This window comes from Oculina patagonica, chromosome 1, assembly GCF_052425735.1.
Source record: "Oculina patagonica isolate OP01 chromosome 1, crgOcupat, whole genome shotgun sequence".
Lineage (NCBI taxonomy): Eukaryota > Metazoa > Cnidaria > Anthozoa > Scleractinia > Oculinidae > Oculina > Oculina patagonica.
In genome coordinates, this window is record NC_135758.1 from 10,530,324 (window position 1) to 10,556,176 (window position 25,853).

General features: G+C 37.6%; 2 protein-coding genes across 2 annotated transcripts in view; both read right to left on the reverse strand.

Moving 5' to 3' along the window:
• Window positions 1-109: 109 nt before the first annotated feature.
• On the reverse strand, window positions 110-13,340 carry LOC144656119 (platelet-derived growth factor receptor alpha-like). The gene is made up of 15 exons (XM_078516348.1): window positions 12,594-13,340; window positions 11,281-12,025; window positions 10,625-10,690; window positions 9,982-10,174; window positions 7,999-8,213; window positions 7,493-7,677; window positions 7,287-7,379; window positions 6,804-6,926; window positions 6,466-6,645; window positions 5,784-5,998; window positions 5,450-5,490; window positions 5,184-5,280; window positions 3,920-5,039; window positions 396-623; window positions 110-363 (listed from the first exon to the last, which is right to left on the reverse strand). The coding sequence occupies exons 2-13, from the start codon at window positions 11,396-11,398 to the stop codon at window positions 4,859-4,861; spliced, it is 1,707 nt and encodes a 568-aa protein (XP_078372474.1). The 5' UTR covers window positions 11,399-12,025; window positions 12,594-13,340; the 3' UTR covers window positions 110-363; window positions 396-623; window positions 3,920-4,858.
• Window positions 13,341-20,986: 7,646 nt separating this feature from the next.
• Window positions 20,987-25,853, reverse strand: part of LOC144655960 (uncharacterized) — a 41,148-nt gene continuing 36,281 nt past the window's right edge. The window contains exons 14-20 of the mRNA XM_078516163.1: window positions 25,564-25,662; window positions 24,966-25,109; window positions 24,546-24,731; window positions 24,070-24,281; window positions 23,440-23,480; window positions 23,172-23,268; window positions 20,987-22,607 (exon numbers count right to left, since the gene is read on the reverse strand). Coding sequence (XP_078372289.1) covers window positions 22,427-22,607; window positions 23,172-23,268; window positions 23,440-23,480; window positions 24,070-24,281; window positions 24,546-24,731; window positions 24,966-25,109; window positions 25,564-25,662 — 960 coding nt within the window. The 3' untranslated portion in view covers window positions 20,987-22,426. The remainder of the gene's footprint in view (window positions 22,608-23,171; window positions 23,269-23,439; window positions 23,481-24,069; window positions 24,282-24,545; window positions 24,732-24,965; window positions 25,110-25,563; window positions 25,663-25,853) is intronic.

Consider the following 25,853-nt stretch of genomic DNA (forward strand, 5'->3'; position numbering starts at 1 on the left):
GATAGGTGAAATTCGAGCTTCTTGTTGACACAAAGCTTCAACTCAAATTATCTTTTGATCTGTTGTCCTAAAACCCTTTTCCTCCTAAAATGTCGATCTCACAAAGCTCAAATATAACCAAGACATTTATTTCAAAGTATCAGCAAGGTTTTGAACGTAAGAAGTCGACTAAATACAGCGTTTCGTCGCGTTTCAGACCACGCGTGTGTATTCACACGTGCGACTCAGTTTTCACTTCGCGAATGTTTACTCAATTTTTACCCCGATTCGTCGCTTAAATTTGCAGCTGTCGATCCAAATCACTTTCTTCATCACTTGGAATGCCATCTTTGGTGTAATCCTTTTGTTCCAGGAGCTAGAGAACTCTCTCTGCGCTAGTAGCGATCGACCGCGACTGATAACTTCCACCGCGTGTGAAATCGAACCAAACACTGAGCGGGCTTATTCGTCGTGTATGCCACATTGAAGTGTTTCAGCTGAAACTTGCAGAGGGACTGGGTAATTATCTAGTCACGCTTTTTGGTGAGTGTGATGAAAATCGGATATAACGCTAATAAATGCGAATTTTTTCGGTCATCAGACTTCAGCGACTGATATTTAAAGGGCCGGACGGGAATGAGTGCCTAATTAGTCCAGTCAACTTAGTATTACACCCAAAACAAATTGCAACAAAAATAAAACATGCCTTATTCGACTTTGTATATATTGAGGAATAACATACTAAAAGTCACCGTGAATCGGAGTATTGGAACCTCGTCTTTTTTTTGCGATATTTGAACTACAATGAAAGATGAGAAATTTAATTTATGCATAACTAATGTGACTTTTACAAGTAACATTGAAGGGTCCTTATCGACAGAAATAATCAAGCTAGCAAAACCAAACAACGACAAGCCAACAAATCAGTTTACAACAAATGTAGCAGTTATTACTTATGCTATTTATTGCGTGAAATGACATTACTATTCTGCCCTTTTTGGTACCTTAGAGAACGTACTACCAGCGGCCGGATTCTGGCATAGGTGCAAGTATAGTAACAACGTTCGCTAATCAGATATTTCATTAAAAAAGCTGAGTTTTCTTCAAAAATTAAAGATACTGAAAACTAATAAAGTATAATTGCTATAATTATACCTTTTTGATGAAAGAATAAACGCTGGTCAAAAAAGTTACCGTCTGATAACTAGAAGTGCGGCAAACAATTATGGCGGGAGTCTTGGATGAAACCCTTAACATCATCTGTCAGAAAACGTAATGCGTGAATTTGCTCCCCCAAAACCCTTTCTGTTTATTGGAAGGTGCCTATAATTTCAAGAATCAACACTGATTGATCTTTGCAAAAGTCCCCCGATAAAAGGGTCAGATGTGGGATAAGCGATGCATGATGTTAGATTCACTCGGGAAAGAGTGTATGTTATAAAAAAAGATTTCCTTTCCAAAATGTGAAACAAGATAAGGTTCGTCGCGCTACTACCTCTGCATTTTAAACGGCATAGTAATGACGTATTACATGCGTAGGGTAATACCGAAGTCCTCTTGATACAAAATACAGTTGTCACAAGATGCAACACTGTAATAGTTGGAGATTATACATTCCTCCTTTCACTCTGTTCAAGAGCAGTGGACATAAATTATGATTATGATTAACTCAAAACGTAAATATTGGCATTGGCATTCAAGAATTTGTTTCCTTGAAGAAACTCGACTCTGGGGCATTTTTCAGGAAATATTCTGAAGTATTTAACTACCAACAAGCCACTAGGGTTGCCGTTATATACAGCAGGAGATTGACCCCCTGTTCTGTCTCTAAAATGATAAACCTGGAGAAAAGCTGGATGTCCTTCAAGTGAGGCACTTTCGCAGCCAAGTTTTACCCAGCATGATACCCACACGTCGGGATATAATGCCTATTCGTAGCACAGCCTGAGGGTCTACCATCAAGTACAGCAGTGGAATGGAGTCAACAAGTGCACTGAGGACTGGGGATGGAAACCGATGGAAGGTAATCAAAGAAAGCATGGTTCCTGTGCAGTTGAACACGCAGTCACTTTAAGCGTACTTGTTAAAAGCAATCGACTGCAAAAGCAACTGGGGTACCAAACGGGTGCAGTGTATAAGCTTACTTTGCTTAGGTGTTGTTGTATAAAGTTGCACTGAGGATCTGTGAGACGTGAAAGTTCGAGCTCATTTCAGCTTATGTATTTGTTAATTAGGAAATGATCCTTTCCGTAAAAGCCACTGCAACAGCGTTAGCAGAAGTACCCAACGAAGGTTATTATCAAAATCCATTCATCAGTAACCTAGATGATGAATGGGCATGCGCAAAGGCATTTTCAGTTAATTTTTAACTACCGTGGGAAAAAAATAACCGCTCTTCAGAGCCAGCTAGCAGTTATTTTAATAGCTGTTTTCGTCGGAGTTATTCGTTTTTAGTAGCGTCAGTTTTTAATTTTTTACCGTCGGACATGAAAAAATTGAACTCTAGACTTCTTTTTAAACAAAAAGTTATAGAACATTTTTATTTGTAATTTTTATTCATAAGTTTTTATTTGTTTTTAACCGTTGTCTTTTTAACATTTCTAAACTTTTTTTTTAAACTTTATAAGTCATCTTTTTAAATTTTAATATCTTACAGGACCTCTAAGGTAACAGTACTCCAAAGTACTGATGGGTTAATCCTGTTAAAATATTTGTTTTATTTTTTATTTTTTAAAAAGGATTTTAAAACAGCGAGAAAAAGGCGTGTCTGTTGATGAGTTAATGCTTTCCACCGCAGTGGTTGAACAAATGTGACGATTGGCGTACTAAACTGTATAGCATTTGACGTGGCTGTATAAATGCTAATATTGAGCGGATAGAGTGATACCATACTTGTCACTGCCTGCCTGCCCTTTTAAACTCTTCAGTTATTTCAGGCCACCAGACCCTTAATTATTTTTTAATACCATATATATGTCTTTTCCTTTTGTAATATTTAGGGTGAATAAAGTTGTTGTTGTTGTTGTTGTTATCAAGTCATTTGCAGGTTGTTACCAAACTTTTTCCAAATGTTTTAACCCTTTTTCTTTTGTCCAAAATCATTCTGCTACTTCTGAAAGAATTTGTTCATCCTTTTGTAAAAGAATTAAGTGCAGAGATGGAGGCGTGCCCATAGTTACGCCGGGGTTGTGTCCCCGGCGTCTGTGACGGCTCAGTCACTCGGGAGACTTTTGCAAAGATCAATCAGTGTTGATTCTTGGAATTATAGGCACCTTCCAATAAGCAGAAAGGGTTTTAGGGGAGCAAATTCACGCATTACGTTTTCTGACAGATGATGTTAAGGGTTTCATCCAAGACTCCCGCCATAATTGTTTGCCGCACTTCTAGTTATCAGACGGTAACTTTTTTGACCAGCGTTTATTCTTTCATCAAAAAGGTATAATTATACTTAATCAGTTTTCAGTATCTTTAGTTTTTGAAGAAAACTCAGCTTTTTTAGTGAAATATCCGATTAGCGAACGTTGTTACTATACTTGCATCTATGCCAGAATCCGGCCGCTGGTAGTACGTTCTCTAAGGTATCAAAAAGGGCAGAATAGTAATGTCATTTCACGCAATAAATAGGATAAGTAATAACTGCTACATTTGTTGTAAACTGATTTGTTGGCTTGTCGTTGTTTGGTTTTGCTAGCTTGATTATTTCTGTCGATAAGGACCCTTCAATGTTACTTGTAAAAATCACATTAGTTATGCATAAATTAAATTTCTCATCTTTCATTGTAGTTCAAATATAGCAAAAAAAGACGAGGTTCCAATACTCCGATTCACGGTGACTTTTAGTATGTTATTCCTCAATATATACAAAGTCGAATAAGGCATGTTTTATTTTTGTTGCAATTTGTTTTGGATCAGACAACGAAATGGCTTATATTGACTGGACTAAATGCTTAAGGTTTTCAAACATGTTCTAAATTCATTTGCCAGTCCCTCGTCAAAGCATAGCTACAACTTTAGTAGCGTTGTATATAAGAACTACCAGCAGTTCCTCTTTTTCTTAGTCAAAAAGAAAAAAAAAAGAAAAAAAATTAAATTAAAAGGTTAAGTTCAGTCCACGAGCAGATGAAAGCAAATAGCACATTGCTAGCGTAATATGTTAGTCTTATTAAATCAAATCCACACAGTTCGTTTCTTCTCTACCATCCCTTTTAAGTACACAATTTGTACAATATAAAGAATTGATTCTGTACAAGTTGTTTCCTTTTAAGTTAGTAGCTTTTATTTCAGATTGATAGATACTTAATAAAGCTACAAGATTAACGATAAAAGATTTATTCTATAAATAAAGCAATGCGTTTTCACAATAATATGCACATCTTACAGTTAAAATTAGAAAATTCTCTGTAAATATGCTTGCGCTAACTAGAATTTTATTGTTACAATATACAACGGACTTTACTTTTTTTGCGGTATCTTCCAAAGAAAATAGTAAACATTAACCGTGTTTCTGTCTAGCTGAAAGACACTCATAAGCGCTTGGAGGGACTCGAACAGCATGTGGAATCAACTGCCTACCGCTCATTTTACCACGCAGCATTTCTAGTCCTCCAGTTTAAAATATTTCAAAAAGTTCGATTTCATAGCTTCGTTTTATTACGATATCGTAATCTGAACAAAGCAAAATAGATGTCAAATTGGGTTGAAAATTTCAAAAATATAGTTTAATTTAAAACACAAGATAAGCAATTAAAATAAAGAAAGTATTGATGGTCTGTTACAGTTGTCATGTTGTCTTTTTAAACCGTGGATGTAAGAGAGACCGATTTTCGGAAGCTGGATTATTTGCTATATCAATTACTAGCTTATGTTCATTGTCACTTTCTTATCCGCTATTTTCAACATCTTTGGCGGGAACGTTGTAGTATGATCTGGACTCATCGTGCTTGCTCAAGTCACAGTATGGTACATCCCTCATCATAATCACCTCCAGTCTGTCAATCAACTCTAAGAAACTCGGTCGAAAATATGGATCTTCCCTCCAGCACTCAGTCATCAGTTCATAACTATCATGGATTAAGAGAAGAAAGTTAACTATATTGCTGAACTGAACTTGAAACCCGGCTAATCTACATGCACAACAACACGCTACGTGTATCAGTTCTATTCAGAAAGAAGCCAATGAAACACACACTAATTCATCTACTTACACTTCATCGCAACACATATCAGGCCTTTCCATGCGATAACCAGTCTTTAGTTGTCTACATAGCTCGGAATTGGTCAATGCGGGATACGGAACACCACCTGAATGACAACACAAAGATGAGAAAAAGTTAGATAGCCGTGAAAATGTCGAGGACAATTCCGTTTACCTCAGTAAAACTGAAAGTATCACCTTTGCATAAAAAAGAAACTTATTTCTGTTAAAAATTAAGAAGTAAAATTAGAATGAAACAGCAAATTCTAAACCTACCCATGGTTGCCATTTCCCAAAGAACAATGCCATAGGACCAGCTGTAAGATAAAAAACACAAAACAGGAAACATAAGACGCAGTAGTACTGTGTTTGAAAAAAAAAAAAATAAGCACAGTTGATACTTGAAGCGTGTAAGCAACGGTTAAATAAAGGAAACAAAAATCCATAACTGAGTGTTCCTAAAGCTTCCAGTCCTAATCTGAAAACTGTGAAACATGATTCAAAGGTGGGTAAATCTGAGTAAGTGTTCCATCCTCATTACCGACATAAGTGAAAACGATATAGACCTATACATTAATTTCCATGCAATTACAGGAAAATTTAAACTTACACATCGCTATTGATGGTGAACGACTGGTGAAAAATCGATTCAGGAGCCATCCATTTCACTGAAAGCTTTGTACGCTTTTTCCCGCTGTCAACGACGTCCTCGTAGATTTGACGCATCAACCCAAAGTCTGACACTTTGACTCGATTATCGCTGCCAACCAGGATATTACGAGCTGCCAGGTCCAGGTGAATGAAATTTTTCTCTGCGAGATGAATCTAGTGAAAGGATCAACTAAATATAAGCGGGGACTTTGTTAACCCTATTCAGACCGTTTTTTTTTTGGGGGGGGGGATCTTTTCAGACCGGGGAGGGGGGACATGGTGACGTCAATTTCCTGACACAACAACCTATCCTACTAAATTATTCCCAGATAAATTTTAGATAAACTCGCAAAGTTTGGCAGCGTTTGGTTGAATCTTGAAAAAGTTATAAGCGTTCAAAGTTAGCGCGGGCACTCCCCCCCCCCCCCCCCGGTCTGGATAAGGTTAAGAAGATTTGTAATTGACATACAACCTTGTTTCCTTGCTTTCTTATGAATGTGGCTTTCCAATGAACACACTACTTAAGACCTGCAAGGTTTTGGTTAGATAAACATGTTCGTATTTATGCTCGACAAAGTAGAGTGCGACTAATTATTATTATTAAAGCATCTTCTTGAAAATTAATTGCTTTTATTCATTACCATTCCTCTTGCTATCTGCCAAGCAAATGAAAACAACTGCTGAGTGGTAAAGCTGTCTGTTTCCTTGTTACCATCCTCAACTTGCAACATGACAGTAGCGTTGCTGTTTCGCTGTGACTTTGATGGCATCGGCCCCAACGCAATGTTTTCTTGATGAAGGGATTTTTCACAAATTTGCGGCTAAAAATATAAATAAATTAAGAAAGGAGATTTAAAAAAGAGACTGAATAATATATATTTTTTGTTACTCGAATGCACTGTTACAATCTGACTAAAATCTCTAAAGTGCCATGAAAACATAAGTGTTACGTAACTTGGTCTGTGTATTAGTCACTTACTTTAGCAATATTCTCAGCAGAAAGGCTCATGTCAAAGATAATGTCTCTTGTGTCTTTTGATGGATTCACTTTCATCTTCTGCGTGGCGTCCCTCACCGGTGCCTGATCTTCGATGATCTGTATCTGAAGCAACGATAATGACATTATAATAAAATCAGAAATGGCCATAAAACTTGGATTTCCAAAAATGATACATAACAGTCTGATTTGTGTAAGAAGCATCTTATTCGTACGTGTCCACGCATACGTTTTAGGGTCTTGAAGATAAGAAAGTGTAGAGCACAGATATGGTTGGTTGTTGTTGCTTTTAGCTCACTATCTCTCGCTCTTTTGCTCGTCAGCTCGTTCGCTCGTTCTCTCGTCCCTTCGCTCACTCGTTTTTCCATTACCTTTGTTAGCTGACTGACGGCTTGCTCATTTCAAAGACTAATTGATTAATCGATCGAGTGATTTATTGATTGATTGATTGTTCCCAACACTAACTTTAACAGATTTGATCCTTCGATCATCCAGAGCTTCGTTGCCTTCACAATATTCTTTCTTCCCGTTTTCTTCATTAGTCCCGTATCGAATAATCTAGAGTATAACAATCTGGTTAGTCGAGAAAGCATTGTCACAGCTACATTATGTAAGAAACAGGGCCTCCTGGTTTGAGAACGCGAACGGCAGCTATTTGATAATTTTCTTACCGATTTTCTCCTGTTTCGTAACCACTGCAGCAAATCACCAAACGGAACGTATTCTATCACCAGGAACTTTTGGTCCTGCAGTGTGCAAAATCCAACTAAAGATACGATGTTCTGGTGCAAACCCAACAACTTCATCTGCACTATCTCATGTAAGAAAACCTCTTTCTGTTCGTCGCTGGGATCATCTATGCACAACCAAGAAAATGTTTTCAGGTAAGAATGTAGCATGCTGTCAACATGCATGTCAAAGGCCATCGATTAAAATTCTTCGAGTCGCTCGGGATAGAAGCAAACTTCAATAATTTGCCGAGGCTTCTCAGGTTTACCTGCTGCGATTCAATAAAGTTACAATCGACTAGCATGTTAAATAAGAGGGATACATAAAAAAAATTATTCATATATTCAAGCTTCTTTAAGGCCAAGTCGAGACATGTACAGCCCCCTGCATTTAGTCTTGTCTGCCCGTTTGTTGGCCACCGAAAGTACTTTAAAAAGTATATACGTACCTTGCAATACTTTGACAGCGACCACTTGGCATACCCTCGTTGGTTCCTGTCCCTTTCTACTGTCAAACACTTCTATTACCTTTCGTCTCTTTAATATCGCTTTGTACACGACGCCAAACGCTCCTTGGCCAAGTTTTTCTTTGTATTTTATTTGCTCCGGAAGAATTTCCCATTTATCAAGAGGAATTTGTTCACGAACTGAACGAGAGGATCTGCTAGAGATGCAAAAATAGGGTCAATCTGGTAAAGGCATAGCACACTATTCTATTGCTTTTTTTTCCCCAAAGCAAGAACAAATTATGGAAAATTTAATATTCGATTTCAAGGCCATAAGATATTGAATGCTCCAAAGCTACTAGTCAATTCACTTTTCATTTTTCTTCACATTAAGATAATATCACTGTTTTTGCAACGCCTTACCATTATTTTTCTGATATTCTTCATTGTTCAGTTCATTTAATATATTTTTTTATTTAAGGTAATAGATTACGCGTGTAATTTCAGCTTCTTTTCTTCTTTACTTTCTGGTATATATTATATTCTATATTATATTTTGTATGTGTTTCCGTGTGAACGTGTGTGTGTCTGGCCAAAATTTGACTACTCAATTTGTAAACTAACAACCCGGCATTTTTAACCTAGTGGTTATTTCGGGTTGCCAGAACCCCTTATCTTTAGCAATATATTTTATGTACTATTTCAAAAACGAGTGCGAGTGTTTCATCACGATTTCCAAACACGAGAAAACAGATGAAAGCACGAGGCTGCTTCGGCCGAGTGCTTTCATCTGTTTTCGAGTGTTTGGAAATCGTGATGAAACACGATGCACGAGTTTTTGAAATGACTTCTCTTAAGAAACAATACAAAATTATGCAGTGTCGTATTTTTTCCCATTTTTCTTTAAAATGCCTTGTATGTGTGATTTGTTGTATTCAGTCGGCATTCATTGTATTTGTGAGCTTTTGTTTTTAATTATCCAATAGTTTCGCGTTGCACCAAATTTGTATTCTAAAAGCGTTGTGAACTTGAAGGGATTTACATATTGTTTTTGCCATGGCCGAAGGAAGGTTTCGCTCCCCGAAAACAATCGAGGAAGAAGAACTTTGCGTAGAGAGAGCAGTACCGAAGTCTACCAGATATAAAAATAAGTGGGCAATAGGGATTTTTGAGGATTGGCAACGAGTGCGAAGTGTCAATGTTCCAATACTCGAGGTTGGTGGAGTTTTTAAAGAGTATGAATTGCACAAAGTTCAGCCGCTTACGTTAAGCCGCTAAGCCGTTAAGCCGTTAAGTTCAGCCGCTTACGCCGCTTACGCCGCTTAAGTTTCTCAGAATGTGGATATGGATACTATGCCAGTCTGTTTTGGCGACTTTAAGAAATGTACTGTAAACTTTAATTTCAAATGACTTAGGCTTGTCAGTTTGTAATTTGAAATGTTTTTCCTGGTCATTGTTTATTAAAAATTAATGATTCATGTAAAGCTGTGTTTGAGTAATATATGAATATGCAGATTAAGAACAATTTTTTCACTAGTGATGAAAACGTGATGAAACACTAGTGATGAAAACGTGATGAAACACTAGTGATTTTCAACTGGTGTTTCATTGAGTTTCCAACTCATCCACCTGACCCGAATGGGGGGCTCTGGTTGGCTTATAACGTCATGAATTATTAATGAGTTTGAGAAATAACAATCCTGTAATTTTATAACAAGGAAATAAAGAGGATGTTGTTGTTGTTTTGAGGCATCGCTTTGAAGCATTGAGCATTTGAAGCATTTTGCAAGCTTTTATCTGCAGCATACTCTCACTTGTGATGGGAATCGCGACTTTTCGGCTCCAAACCGCTAGTCTTCAGCAGGCAATAAGGACAGAAAGGTTTGGAATATTTTTTTTATTCAATTTTGGTTTAGTTTCTTGTGCAAATATCACCGATGCATTTATGACTTTTTAGAAGCAGAAGTAATAAAGGCAATGAGTAACCTTTTAATAAGCTCACGTTGCGCCCTTCTGTTTAACCAGAAGCTCAGAAGGGAACAACACACCAGGAACAGAATAATGGCGACACCATATAAGATGTAAGTTGGTGTTTTACTGGAGCCGTAGATTCCGTTTTCTTGCGTTGGTTCATGCTTCTGCGTTGTTGATTCTGTTGTTGCGTTCACATTTCCAAGCACTAAAAAATAAGGCAACAAGATTAAAAACCGGGAGTATCATTTTTTGTCTAAGTCGTCTACCACGGTAAATTTCGACAGGCACTATGGCCAACGAGTCCTGATGCCAAACGTTTTATATGAAAATGAGTCTTATCTGCATTATAACTTTCATTTGTGTGAATGAAGCTCATTTAAAACAGGACATTATGCAATTCAGGAATGACCTATTATTATGCAGATTAATGTTGCTTTCTGGAATACATACTGCTATAGTTAATTATCAGAAATATAATTATAAAGTCGGGCGTGTTTTAATAAGCTCAATTTTCACCACTTGAATCTTGAATCCGATCTTAGGGGAAAGTTTGCGGGCTTATTTTTTCGAAAAGCGGCTGGTAGTCGCGTCTGAAGCAGAAGGACTACACAACCAACTAGAGCGCCCGTTAAGTGACCAGCATTTATAACAATACCTATATGTTTTGGTTGTGCTTTACTCTTGTTTGCTGACTCTGCTCCTGGGTTGAAATGTGCAGGCACTGCAACGGAAAGGTAACAAAATTAAATTAAATTAAATTAAAGAAAACCCGGGCTTCGGAATTTTGTGCATGCGTCAGCCACGGTTAAATTCTGTAGGCAAAAAGATCACCTGGAATGCTAAAAACACGTTGTAAGTGAATAAAAGAGTAAGCATAGGAAACATTAATAAGGCGGACAAATTTAATGCTAATCACAAACACACACACACACACACACACACACACAGTTGATCTTATTATAGCGAAGGCATGCAAAAGCTGAGGATTAGTCATGCACAGGGAGCAGAGGAGGCAAATTCGACCTTTATTTGTAAAAAAATGTTTCATCTATTTCGTAGCGCTTGTCATACGTCATCCGACCTTTTGAGCCTGCGGCTACGCCAACCGCAACAGGATTCCCGCTGGTTTAACCGTCTCGTAAACAAAAAGATTAGATAACCAGGGCGGCAGAAGCGCTACGAAATAGATCGAACATTTTAATATTTACAAAGATCGAGTTTCGCTCCTCTGCTCCCTGTGGAATAGTGAGACTTTATTAAACATGCACTGTACTCCAGGTTAACAATTGCTGTTACTTCAAACACGCTTACCTTGGAAATCGACCTCAAATGTTTTCACTCTGCAGTGGTGTCTGTCATCGTTTGCTTTGCAAGTGTAGTTTCCAACGTTATCTTTCGTAAGTACACCAATGATCAAAGTACAGCTCATGACATTAGCTACCGGCGATCCAGCCTTGCATTTTCCGGACTTGTTTACCTTGTGGATCAAACCATTCAATTAAACGTGGTTTTGTCTGATCGCGAAGCGCCATTCCATCAGCTTGCGACGCCTCGCATGTCAGATTAATTGATTTCCCAGTAGGTGACCAAGTTGAAGAGATTTCAACTTGAGGAGCATCTGGTAGGAATGGAAAATAAAATAAAATAACGATAAAATACGTATACCTGTATGTTTATTGACTTGCCATGCCCATGCATAAATGTATGTATAGTTTTACCACCATCCCTAGAGCCTTGAGAAACAGGTTGTGAACGTGAAAATGGTATTTGCTCTCAATTTTTGCAAACAAACAATGCGACCAAAAGAAATAACGTGTCACTGTGTGGCTTAAAAAAAACTTGCAATAACAACAAGCTACAACAGAAACCTGAAATATTACTTCAACCTTTGAGAATGTCCATGAGGAACTTACCTCTGTCTGGTATTGCAATATTGACACTTGACAGGAGGAAGGAAAGATAAGAAAAATGAAGTAACAAGTAGGAGCAAGAAAAACTTTGTCCTGCTTTCCAGCCAAAAGATTATGGTCATTATGGGAAGTGTGGGTTTAAAAACCTGAAAGGGAAAAATATGTTATTATCATTTTTAAGATAAACAAGACTTTGCTTAGTTTAACCGTTTCCATAAATTATTCTTAACATTTAACATCGTATTTAACTCAAGCTTATGATAGTTATCAACTTATACCAGCTCCAGCGATCGTTAAGAGAAGCGATTTAGATTGCACGATATTGCTTATAACTGTCACATAAAACTTGATAAGCGACCAGCCTAGGACAAAAAATTGTTTCGCTCAATGTGACCTAAACTGCTAAGAACAAATGTCGCGAGAAAGGTGGCAATGAGACCAAATTGTGATATTTATACCTAATGTACCTTTTTGTTTGTTTGGGGTTTTTGGGGGGTTTGGTGTTTTTTTTTTTTTGGGAATTTTTTATTTTCTTTTTTTTTTTTTTTTTTTTTTTTTTTTTTTTTTTTTTTTTTTTTTTTTTTTTTTTGTATATGTAACATGCGACAGCCGAAATCAAATAGCACACCACGTAAATTTCCCTTAAAGAAGTAAACGTATTTGGAAGCACTTCCCGTTGCATTTAAATACGGTGCACGTGCTTTGATATCGTACAGTGTGTGTTATGTTCTTTTTAAGATACTGGTCTTCTAAAACATGAATCGAAACCGGAGAAGCTGAAGTAATAGTCTAATGGACTGTCTTTCGATTCCCCGCCATCTTCAGAGTACTTCTAACTGGGACTCGTTTTTGTACCTTACATTTAAAGCTGTCATTGACTCGATGACATATCTTGGAAGAGAAAAAATAACACAAGTCATGAGATATATTCCCGTATTTTTCTGTTTTGATATTAAACAAGACGCTGTCTTATTTAAATTATGTAAATACGACGCTGTCGTATTTACAGGAAAATTATTTGAAAACTCTCAAAGTTAACATGGTCATTTCTCTCTTATATTAAAGTCAAAACATGAAGCACGGATGCACGGAAGAAGATGCCTTTCAGAAATGCTTTCGCCTTTTCGGAAATCAAAGGAAAGTTATATTTAAATGGAGGGGGAAATCGCCAGCGTGACCTTGAAACAAGTTAGGAAGTTCCCAGATATTTGACAGAAAAGTGTCAAACATTGGCCTAGATGCATTTGTCGAGAAGTGAAAAAATAAAGAGATCAAGGAAAAATCAATGAGAGCAAAACAGAGGACATTCGATTAAATTTAATTCACAAATGGGGCTTGATGAAAAAATAACAATAATATTAATATTAGAAAAAAGAAACCATTTCAGCAGAACATACGAGGTAATTTACTTATAAATATAAAAACAATAAATGGCCAAGGAGTAACGAAATTGCAGGTGGAAAACTTCGCACATCTTACTAAAAAGATTATAAAAATATAATTTGAATGTTATTAAAAAAACAAGAGCATTTCATTATATTATGGGTACAGAAAAAAAAAAGCATGATGATATTAGAACCAAACTCGTACCTTTTTCTCCTTGTTAGCATTCGCAAAGCTTCTCACTTATGCGTTGGGCTTTTCTCTTTTTGGTAATTAGAGAAGCTGTTTACACAGAAATGGACAACTTAAGTAGGCGGTAGACAAATGACGGTATACGCGGGAAATTGAGCTCTTCTCGAAAAGAATATGCTGCTAAAAATGCATTAGTAATCTTCGCAGCTATTCGATATTTTCTAGCATTTCTATTGGAGTACAATGATCTTGAAATTGTTGTTGCCCATTCTGCTCAAAGGTTGTGACGGAGAGCCAAACGAGCACGAATTTCTCCTCAGTGGTGGCTCTATGATGGTCGCACCGAAACGTCTCGCTTTAGACCGTTTCTGTGTGACTTTTTAGCTGCCTTTTCCTCCTGAATGGAACATTCTAAATTGGACTTTTCCTTGTTTTCTCGACAGACCTATACAAATTTCTTGTTTGCAACAAACAGTGTTTTTACCGAAGCAGTCTTTTCCCGCGAACCGCGTCAATCATGCGGAGAAAATACAGAAAAATGTATGGAAAAATTAAAAAAACCTAACTGAACTCTTTATATCCCAGCTACATCCTTCAAACTTGGCAAACAAATAAAATCTTTAGCCTAGTATCTTAACTTTACAATTCATTAGCTGTCCAGAATTAATTTTTTTGTGCAAGATTCCCAAACAAACACTTAAATTTCTACCCGCTTGCCTACTCGTCAAGATGGCGTCGAAAACCGTGATGAGGTCTATTGAAAAAGGGCTTGCTACCATATTTCAAGAGGAAAAGCCTTGTTATGACCCTTAAAAATCATAATTCAAAAGTGGAATTAAAAAAAAAACTCAGCGTAACTTTACTCACTTAAAATTTCCTAAGCGGTCAACTCAGCAAGAACTATACCAATTGGTGCTGGATTATGTGTATAATAACTACGCATGTCGTTCCAGGCTTCTATATATAGGCAAAATGCGGAAGGAAAACAGAAGCTTAGTTTGAACAAGACGTGGGTTGGAAAATTTCCTGAAGCACGTTCATGAATGAATGCAATTAAATATAGGTAAAAATATAAGCAGCTGTTCTCTACTAAAAATGACGGTAAATGCGATAGCATACCTTTTAATGTATTTGAAATGGAAAACTTGAACTTGAATCCCTAAAAACACTAAGCGCGTCACTAACTTATTGATGTCATATAAACGTGTAAGCAATAGCGAAGCGCACGAGGTCTAAAAATAGAATACAAATGTATATAACCGCCACAAGGCTAAAAACATGTCAGCGTCGTCTGAAAGAAATAGAAGGGATCTAGGTGAAGCTTTCGTTTTCTAAAACTGTTTCAGGAATACAGGTTGCCTTAGAAAGTGTTTTAAGAAAATCGTCCGCCATTTCGGTTTGTTTGTCTGAGTCTTGTCTGAGTCATGACGTCACTCGCGCGCTTCCCTATTGGCAATGAATAAGGACTAGTGGCTGTACGCATTCGCTAATGAATGTAAGGACCACAAGAGCAAATAATTTATTGTCTCATCTATCAATCCAAAACTTAATGCAAGCGTCCCACTAATAAAAATAAGAATCCCTGAACCGATTAGCTGACGAAGAAATGACGTCTTTCTGTGATAGGTAAATTGTGTGGGCGGTAAACCAAACGCCACCGTTATTAGCCGCGTAATTTATGTCGCTTGTTAACTAGATTAATTCTGCTTCAAAACATGACATTTTGATGGATTTCAAAATAAACATGTTATGGATGTCTGTGTGCAGGTGTTTGGAACTAAAGAGTTTTCACATCTTGTATCGTGGGGAAGTCATGTTTATTCCCAGGGTTTTACACCAAGCAGACCTCTATGACTAAAATCTGTCTTGTACTTTATCGGATAACGCAGACTTTGCTCTAATTTACCAACGTTCAAAAAGTCGTGCACTTTGTACATGCAAAATCGATATACACCTGCTCACGATGCAATAAGTGACGAATGTAGTTACGAGATAAAACGCTGTCGCTTTTCTACGTAGGAAGTGTCAGTTATGTTTCTTGTCACGCAATTTAAGGAGAGTCCTTTACTGCAGATCTAGAGTAGTTGTTACGAAATTGCTAAAGATGGATTTTGGTAGCAAAATTTTTTGGAGCGTTTAGTAATGCTTAACGGTAAATTTATGGTGAGGAGGACAACTGCATTGAAAAATTTGATATTGCGCGCGGACTAGTGCCAGTCCCAAACCGCACATTAGAATTTTAAATCCCTAAAACTTTGGAGAGAGGGGGAGGTAAACCTCCGATTTTTTTTTTAGAGAATTAAAGATAACATAGCTTTCTTTATAACTCGGCCTTTGTATGGAATTACCTTTTACAAGCTTAAGGAAGAATGGAACGCTACTGAAAAAGTCTGATAATACGGGTGTTTATTACGCCATAATTTAAAAATAATGCGAATTTAATAGAAAAAAAAAACATACGAAGCATTACGCGCGTAGACGTTCTTCACCTGTTGGCACTGATTTTAATTTATTCTCAGATCTATTCGCTTTTTTCACGATCCCATAATACATCTTGTTTACCCCCCAAAATTTTTGGATAAGCATTTTTTTCAATTTCTCTTGGGACGATTGTACGTCATTGTAAATCCCAAGAGAAACTGAAAGAGAAAGAAGATAGAGAGACCAAGCATAACACTTGCGAAATACAAAAGAGCCATTTATTAACAGCTAACAAAATCTAAACAGATAGTCAAAATTCCGGCAAAAAAAACAGGGGAAATATGTATAAATAACACGTTCATAAATACTTAAGAGAACGAATACGACGCCAGGAATCTCCGGAAGCTTAATTCTGGAAGTGATAAAGCACACTACGGTGGGTCGGCCGGGTAGAGAGCCGACGGGACACAGAAAAGGTTAAGTTGAAAAAAGTGACTAGTAGCTATAGAAAGCCAAAAAAAGGTTCTTTAGAGCGTCAGTGAGCCGGTGAGACTTAGCACCTAGACGGTTCCAGGATCGTATAAGAGGTTGACTATAAGTAAAGACGTCAACGCGATGACCCTGCACAGGGTGGGAGAAATTAAAGGAGAAGCCACGAGCCAAGCGGCCCACACTGCCGGAGCTTATCGCGGTTTCCGTAGCATTAAGCAGCTAGGAATATTTCTACTCCCCCCTAAATGGGATGCTAGTCCATTGCAGGGTCCCCCCCCCCCCCCAGCATTATGTCGCCGGTACCCATTTATACACCTGGGTGGAGAGAGGCACTATGAGAGTAAAGTGTCTTTCCCAAGAACACAACACAAGTGAACCCGGCCGGGGCTCGAACTCGGACCGCTCGATCCGGAGTCCGGCGCTCTAACCATTAGGCCACCGCGCCTCGGGTGGGTGGGAGAAGGCCGCCTCTAAAACATTCACAACGGTTAGAGTTTATAAATTCAGCATGGCACTCCGTAAGCCAGGGAAGGAGCCCTGTGGCCCCTTAGGAAATTCCAATGTTGAATTTAATCTAACAAAGGACCGGCAACCCTGAAAGGACGCGAGGAACGCAGACCTTTACCTTTATTTATTTAATTTTTCTTTCTTGTATGTTGTTAACGTAAGTAATTTTTTACGTAGTTTTTTTCGTGTAATAAGTGTTATCGTTTTTGTGAATGAATTAATAAAAATGCAAGTTGACCTCATTAGTAAACAAACGCGTGCCTGGGACCGCGTATGAAAATTGAAAGAGATGCACTTCCCGGCGAAACGCCGTAAGGCCTTCAAATCCACCGACTAAGAAGATAAAATAGACTCCGCAAGAGCAAAGAACTTGAGTCTGTTTCTATCTAGAAGGGCGAAAGCTTGACGGACAGAGACGATGCCAAAACGAAGGTACGGGACAAAATCGCCTAGGAACCAAGATGGACGTTTTGATACCAATAAAATAGCCCAGCAAAGACAGAGTAAAGCATACAATAAAAACTAGCAGAAGAGGCTCTGACGAAGGCACGCTCGCGATCTGAAGGCAAGGCAGCGTAAAAAGGGGTAACCCGGCTAAAACTGATCACGCCAGTATGTAGATTGTCTATGTATAAAACAAGCACTGAATTCCTATAGAATGAAAATAATGCGTGGCTAAACGGACATGTGGAATGATAAATATATGCTGGAGTCTTCCAACTGAAAGAGATCGCGTTACTGACGTAAAAGTAACCGTTCGACTGAAAACCAGAGAATTTTTAACTGTCGGGAGAGAGAAAAATAAGAGTGTAGCCAGATAAATATGACAGACAGATTACGAGAAGCCTTTAGAGACATATCTAGTAACCATAAAGAGGTTTTAAAGACGAAAAGGGGCGTCCCCTACCAAAAGGTTGAGAAAACGATTATCGTGGCACAACCGCGGTTATGAAGGCTCTAAAGTGAGGGGCATGACCAAATAAGGGGAATCTTCCACTATAATCCCGAGGGAAAAGGCTCCCGATTTCAAGCCAGCGGCGGCAGAGTCTTTAATAAAGTCTATGAACAACACACAGGATGGGTTATTGACAAAAAATTCGAGTCAGAGGGATATAAGAATTAAAGAACTCCCCTTCAAACTGTCCCTTAAAAGGCTTACTCTCTTACAGCTAAAAACAGAATTGGCCAAATCGCACGGAGCGGAACGATCCATGAACTCCCAAGATCCGTAATGACAATGGAAATTTCCTGCTACAAAGGACTCTGGGACCCTGAAGGCCAACACGGAGACACCGCTAACGCATAGCCGTTCAAAACAGAATAAACGAAGCTATAGGAAATGTGCGCATAATGAGGCGCAACTCCTTGAGCCTCAGAGGGAGGTGCACCATAAGAACACAGCGAATAAAGGTGTATGGCAAACAGGCCAGCTGGGTACTGGACGAAGGCGGATAGTAAACTTGACACGCTTAGCAGGGGGTTGCAACAACTAGGGAAAAACGCAAGGATGAGCCTGATGAAGGGCGCGGCTCAAGGGATGGCGGTTTTATGCCTCAGTAATCCGAGAGGGAATGAAACTCCCTTATAAAACTGCCAACCCAGAGCAGGAAAAGAGGGAAAACGGAAGTGAACGCAGAAAAAACGCAGCGAATTCGCAGTTACAATAAAGAAAACCATATATAAATACAATGACAAAAGAAGGCTTCATTTATTCAACGTAGGTGACAAAAAACTAAAGGACATGCCTCACGGAAATTAACGTAAAGCAAACGTAAAACAAAACTAGAAGGTAACTGGATGTTTGAATTGTCCCTAGCGGGGGAGGGCTAGCTGATAAGGGGGAAACCTGCCCCTGGCTGAACACGGCGCTTCTGAAACAAGAACGGAGAAGAGTGGCCAGGAATTCCACAAAAAAAAAAAAAAAAAAACACAAAAACACGCGTGTTCCTAAAAGTAGAACGTGTCGCCGACGAAGTAGAGTAGGAGGCAGACGGAGTGGGATTTTACCACTTTAGCAATCCAAACCAAAACTTTGGAATAAACCTTGTCGCAGAACAACACCATGAGTAAGCCTGGAACTGTTCCACTGGTTTTAAAGTCGAACCCAGACCCTGGGATGCCGCAGACAAAAAAGTCGCCTTCCCGTGTTCCGCACTCCGGGTGACCACAACAGGGTCTTTAGCCAAAGCCAAAGTAGGCTTAAAGGCTAAAAGATTGGACAAACCACTTTAAACGCCATTTGCTGGCGGTTCTAAAGGGCTTGGACTCGTTGAAGTAAACGGAGAAGCTAATGAACATACAAAATAACATTGATTGATTGATTGGTTGACGACAAACGAGGAGGAGCGCCCAGACAAAATAATAAAATTAAATGGTATAGAAAACAGGGGCGTATTGCAAATAATGCTGCACTAAAATGGGCAATAATAAACAAGAGCGGTAAAGTGGCCTGGGACCGCCCAAAAGGACAAGAAAACACGCGCAAAAGCGATATAATACTATGCCGTCTTAATTGAAAAGTTGTAACGTTGTGAAAACAAAAACTAAAACCTATATAAAATAAACTTCACACAGACAGAGACCTATAAACAAACGAGCGGCCATGTGCATTTGACGATAAAGCACCAAATAAAAGTAAACGATCCTATAAAAACAAAGCCAGCAAAATTGGAAGAAGACCATAAAGGCCCCGCTAAAAACAAAAGACGAGGGAATATGCAAACAGTCAAGGCCAAAAATAAACAATAAGCCAAATAAACTCGCTCCGCTCAACAGCAAAAGCATAAGCAACACAACAGGCCATGAGACAAAATAAAGCTAATTAGCTCACGGCGAAAGCGAGAAACCTTTTGGGCTCCGCTAAACAACAGCAAAAGCATGTGAAAAACAACAAGCCATGGGACAAAATAAAGCCAACGTAAAATAATAAACTACAAGACTAGAGCGGAAGAACAGGAATAGCTAACGGGGCCGACATGAACGGGAAGAGGGCGAACACGTGGAAAGATTAAGTAATACAGTGTAAAGAAGAAGAAGAGAAATGACAAAAACGCATATACCTTAAGATTTCCAGCGTTCGCGGGAACATTAACAGCCACAGAAAAGGCTTATGTAGGAGGCGCACCAGGAATAAAGGCGTCCTCAACACGGTTCTCTGGAGCATGGAGAATATGCTCTTGCTCAGCCATTACGACGGAGAGAGAGAACAGCCGATGTGTACCGCAGCAATTTTAGTTTAAGTGACAAAATGTTAATTTGCTAACTCTGTTTTATATGCGCTTTGGTGAGACCGCTGAGAATAGTCGCCACAAACACAAACAAAGAAAGACATTTTCGATATAGATTACATTTACTCTTAATTTTAATATTTTCAATTCGGCTGACAACTAGTCTAACTACAGCTAGAATTGTAACTTTGGCATTTTCCAACTACACTCCTGAACTTTAGCAATATAAACAGACATTAGTTTAAGGTGGCCCGCGGCTAATTCCGGGAGCGAAGGTGCTATTTTTTAAATCGAATTTTGGGCATGGAAACCTTAACCGATTTCTCTGATTTTTGGTAGTCGAAAAAAACAAATGTTTAAATTTAATAAAGCTTTAAAATTTGGAACAAACAACAACAGTGAACACGAAATATAAGCACTTTTAAATTAACCTATTTTTTAATAAAACGCGAATATTTTCTAAACGCGAAGATAGATTTTTTTCTTATTGCTTTCAATACGTTCAAATTATCCAAGAATTCAATAATTACAATAACAATATTTTTATGCGAAAAATAAACAGTCAACTGTGCAGCAATTTCTACCCAGCCGATTTAGTTGAAACTTGCTCACATGAAACCTAGGCTTACTTGAAGTAATTGACCTTAATTTAGAAAAAAATCTATCTTCGCGTTTTGAAAATATTCGCATATTTTCGAAAAAAAGGTTTTCCATAAAGTGCTTATTTCTCGCAATTGTTTATATTTTGGGCTTTAAAAGGTAAAGATTTATAAAATTTAAACATTTGTTATTACGACTACCAAACATCAAAGAAATCGGTTACGGTTTTCATCCCCAAAATTCGATTTTTTTTTCGCCCGGAATTAGCCGCGGGCCACCTTAACCAAAAATCTGGCCAAAGTTAGAATGTCAATATTATTGCTTCTTTCAGTTTATGTCGTACACGACAAGCGAATCAGACATACGAGACATTGAAAATATTTTTTATACTTGTTTTATTTCAAGCTAGTCTTCCGTATTTATTTATTTGAGTTTATTTTATTTCTATTTTTATAAGAACATCTAATTTTGTTATTAAAGCAAAACGCTCTTTTTTAGCATTTTGAGACTAAAAAGATGTTCTAAAGTTACCTGATATAGCACTTCAATAAATCTATGTGAACATGACTAGGACAGTCACCTGTTGCTTGTGACATACTACATTACGAGGCTTACATGTTCTCTTTATGGTACTGTGTACCGTAAAAGTACCACATTTTATTCAAACTAGTTTCTTTTTGGTAAAATTCCTTTTAACTGTCTACTTATTTTAGAGATTCTATGAAGCTTTATAATGATAATTCTAGAAGTATTTATTGTTTCAACATTTTTACGTACTTTAAAACGATTCGATTTTTTTTTTAATTTAATCGCTAATGATAGTATTCAGTATTAACCCTTGGGCGTATAAGCAATATCAAACACCCACCGAGGTACAAGGAGGTGGATGGAACCCAGCCCCAGGGTTTTCGTACTTTCAAGGCGCAGCGAAATTATTTTACACTAAGTAGTCAATAAGAAAGTCTCAAAAATCATGGACACATATATATGTATATTACAATGGATAAATGAACAACTTCTGAAAAGTTTTAGCATTATAGAGTTAATCCCCTTTTCAAAAACTAAAAATAAAAGTCAGGGAAAGGCATCCAAACCCCCCTCCCCACCCCCTGCATATCCGAGGGTATATAATGGATATGTAAGATTATATATTTAGAATATAATTATTATAATATGACGCTCCAGATACTGAGCTACTTAGCTCTCGGTTAATTTGGCTTAGCAAAAAGCATCGATCGAAGCGGGATAACATATGTCCCTTTATCATTTAAATAAATTAAGTGGTCAATTAAGACTTTAGTTTTACAAGTTCCATTTCATTTGCAACAATGCTCCTTTTTAAATTAGAAGGGTGCTTTCAAAACTTTTTTTAACTGTTTCTTAAAAATTATCGTGTTAAAAGGAGTATATTTCAATTACTTAAAAGCCCACGTTCAACCGATATGTTTTGCGACCGTTTACTTTTGTTTTGAATAGCTTGTCCTTGTCTCAAAACATTCCTAACTTGAAAACTACACATAAAAATCGACGGTAAAAAGTCAAATCGCTTTACTAAGCAATAAAAACAAGGATGAAAGAGGATTGGAGCATTTCAACTCGCTCTCACATTAAATGCCGGGGCACAATTTTCATTTTTGAAAATTGCTCCTTGGGGTGCGATACATCTAGGGTAAATGTGGGCCTTTTAGGCGTTGTGCATTCCACCATGGGTTTCTTGCCGCTATCTTATACGCTGTGTTCATCGACTTTAGCGGGCACTTTATAGTATGCACTGGATTCATCGTGCTTGCTTACGTCACAATATGGCACATCCTCCGTCATAATCACCTCCAGTCGCTCAATCAACTCCGAGAAACTGGGGCGAGTCGATGGATCCTCCCTCCAGCATTCAGACATCAATTCATATCTATTTTAGATTGTTAGACAACAGTAAGATAAATGGCTGTATTGTTGATGGAACATGGTCAATATTAAACATCTACAATATCGATTTTTAGTATATACTAAAACAGTGGAAAGCGTTTCTAGCGCGCGCTGATTGGCTACTCAATAACTCAAACCAAGAATGTCCTTTGCTATTCACCTCCGAGCAACGCGCGTGAGACAATTATAACCGTTGCAGGATTATAAGAAACGATTATGAGAAGATTAATTTTTTTTCAGTTTTTATTTTCTCTTTTTTTTATTATGGACTATATAAGGGCTAGCCGAAAATATTAAGATGTTCCTGATTTTTTCACTCCCATCAACTATCAGGCGACAAAAATCTCGAAATCAAATCTCATTGTTAATTAGAATTCGTTATATTGATAGTACATACAAATGTAACAAGAGAGCTGCGTGTTGTACTACTTGTACAGTTCGGGGCATAAAGTCAGGCTTCTTGTTAACATAGATGCTAGTTCTCAAATATCAGTCCTTACAATTCCGAAAGATAGGTATTATAACACAACCGAATTTAGCCACTTACGCTTCATCACAGCACATATCAGGCCTTTCCATGCGATAACCAGTCTTTAACAACCTACACAGCTCAGAATTGGTCAACGTAGGATACGGGACACCTCCTGAGTGGCATCAGAAAAATAGGAAAGTTTACAAACGTTAACGACAAATTAGACAGTGAAACCGAACTAAATTCCCATCTCAATGTTCGTAACTGAATTAATAATTTATTAAAAAAAGTGAAGAAATTAAAAAAAATACTAAATTTTAACAATGAGTATTTCTAAACTTACCCATGGTGGCCATTTCCCAAAGAAGAATACCAAAGGACCAGCTATTGATGCAAAAATATAAAACACAAAGAGCCATATCTTTACCAAGATTTATAGTTCTATTTTTAGGTGATGTATGTACCGCTTTCAGTGTTTCTGATGTTTCCCAAAACAAGAAAATAAGTAATAATAATGAAATTTTATGTAATCTGAAAATTCCAAACAATTATGATTTTAGCCTTCAACTCGAATATATTTACTTCAGTTGATTCATTCAGTAGATCCTATTTGAATTGTGTGTGAAACTAACAACCATGTAATATCATTAGACCAGAAAGCGCGCTTAAACGAAAAAGATAACGATTACTGGGGAACAGCAGCACGTGTGGGAATTTTAGGCAGTTGGAAACCTTTCTTGGAATTCATTGTTATGTTACTCTGAAAGCATTATGTGTTTAGAAAACAACCTCTAGCTTGCTTTAGTCTTTAATCTTGGGACTGCCGTTTCGGATTTTATCTTAACTCGTGACATAAAAAAGAAATATATTTCCTTCATCGATTTTTTTTCTTTAAGTTGTCTTTCCTTTAAATCCATATGATAATGAAACCCCTTTTGTTGAGATGGCATCCACTGCCCCCTGCTTCACTTACACATCACTCTTGATGGTGAAAATGCTGTCGAAGATCGATTCTGGAGCCATCCATTTCACAGGAAGCTTTTTTGTCTTCTTTGCACTGTACACGTCCTCGTAGATTTGACGCATCAACCCAAAGTCTGACACTTTGACTCGATTATCATTGCCAACCAGGATATTACGAGCTGCAAGGTCACGGTGAATAAAGTCTTTTTCGGCGAGGTGATTCTAAAAAGGGGAAATAAATAAAAATGCACATTGATAAATAGTTGCAAATAAAGTGTGTCCTGTTGTTTTGGCAATTCACGTGTGAGCTCCTTTAATTAAGAAAGATTGTTATTATTACTATATATAAACGAATTTCGAAAACCCCTTCTAGACGAACAAATAATTTTTGGCAAATCATTTTTGAGGGAGAAAATCGAGAGTGGCTATTGAAAACAGTCATTAAAAAAGATAATTACTGCATCTGCACATATATTTTAAGATTACCATTCCTCTTGCTATTTGCCAAGCAAAAGAAAACAACTGTTGAGAAGTAAAGCTGTCTGCTCCATCATCGTCATCATCAATTTTTTCAGTTGACAGCAACATGTCATCAAAATTGCTCTTTCTCTGCGATATTGATGGCCACGACAACAGTTCTGTGCTTTCCTGATTTGCAGGATTTGTACTGTTCTAAATGAATAAAGCAAGAAAAAAATTCTTAACAGATAATATAATACAAGTAAACTTTTAATTGCAGATTATAACGTAAGGTTCAGATGACGAAACAAGATTTGAGATTTCAATATCAACTGAGACATGAAACATCAATGTGAAGGAGGCCATTTTACAATTCAAGCATTATGTGAAAACTTGAAGTGAATAAAATCCAAAAAAATCATTAGCTGAAGGCTTTAAATTTCTCACCTCTGCAAGATTCTCAGGGGAGAGGGTTATGTCAAGGATGACATCACTGGTATCTCGTGACGCAGATGATTCCATCATCAGCGAGGTTTGTTCTGCCAATGCCTCATCTTCGAATTCCTCGACCTCCTCCTGATCGTCTTTTTTCTGCATGGTAAAAGTGTTGAAATATTTTTAAATACCGTAAACATTCGTCAACGTATTTGTTGGAAACACCCGACAGAGTTTGACATATGTTAATGTTTTAATACATGCTTTATGCTGTTTCAAAAGATTTGAATACTCTTTCTTGTTTTTGCTCTTATAATTAATTGATAGAAACGTGTGCGAGTCTGTCGTTAGATAACATTGGAAAAAGGTGGTGGAGTGTAGATTTTTGGGGAGTTTTTTTATAATATATTTTTTTTTTTTTTTAATTTAAAAAAGTATAGTAGCCACCGGAGACTGGCACTTGTAGGGTGCGCTAGGAACAGTGAGACAGTATTGGGCTAGGCTATGCATAGCTATAAGTGAACGGTCATAGCAGTCAATGTAAACGCTCGCTGTTTACCTATTAAAATTGCCACATTTTAGTCTATGCAGACATATTATTAACACCCACCTGGCCACGTTTGCTGATTTCTGTTCGTTCTTTAAACACTTCTTTGCTGTCATAGCATTTGTCCTTATCTTTGCCTTCAGCGGCCTGGTTGCGATTGATCTATAGAGAAATGAATATGGATCGTTCTGAACTATCACCACAGTTTATTGCCATTCCAATTAAGGGATGAACATTAAAGACATAATCCGTTTGTTTATCTGGAACTTACCAAAACTTCTAGTCATGATAGCTCTTCAGATGGTTTTATGTGTTGTGGTTTAATTTTATCTCTGGTTTAAAATTTTTCAAAC

What these genes read in the sequence shown, in the direction of transcription:
- LOC144656119 (XM_078516348.1), bottom strand. Translation starts at nt 11,398, where the DNA reads ATGAGCTGTACTTTGATCATTGGTGTACTTACGAAAGATAACGTTGGA. An exon ending in AGCACAACCAAAACATATAG is followed by an intron (nt 10,175 to 10,624) that starts GTATTGTTATAA and finishes CTTATTTTTTAG; the next exon opens with TGCTTGGAAATGTGAACGCA. An exon ending in GATATGTGTTGCGATGAAGT is followed by an intron (nt 5,040 to 5,183) that starts GTAAGTAGATGA and finishes AATCCATGATAG; the next exon opens with TTATGAACTGATGACTGAGT.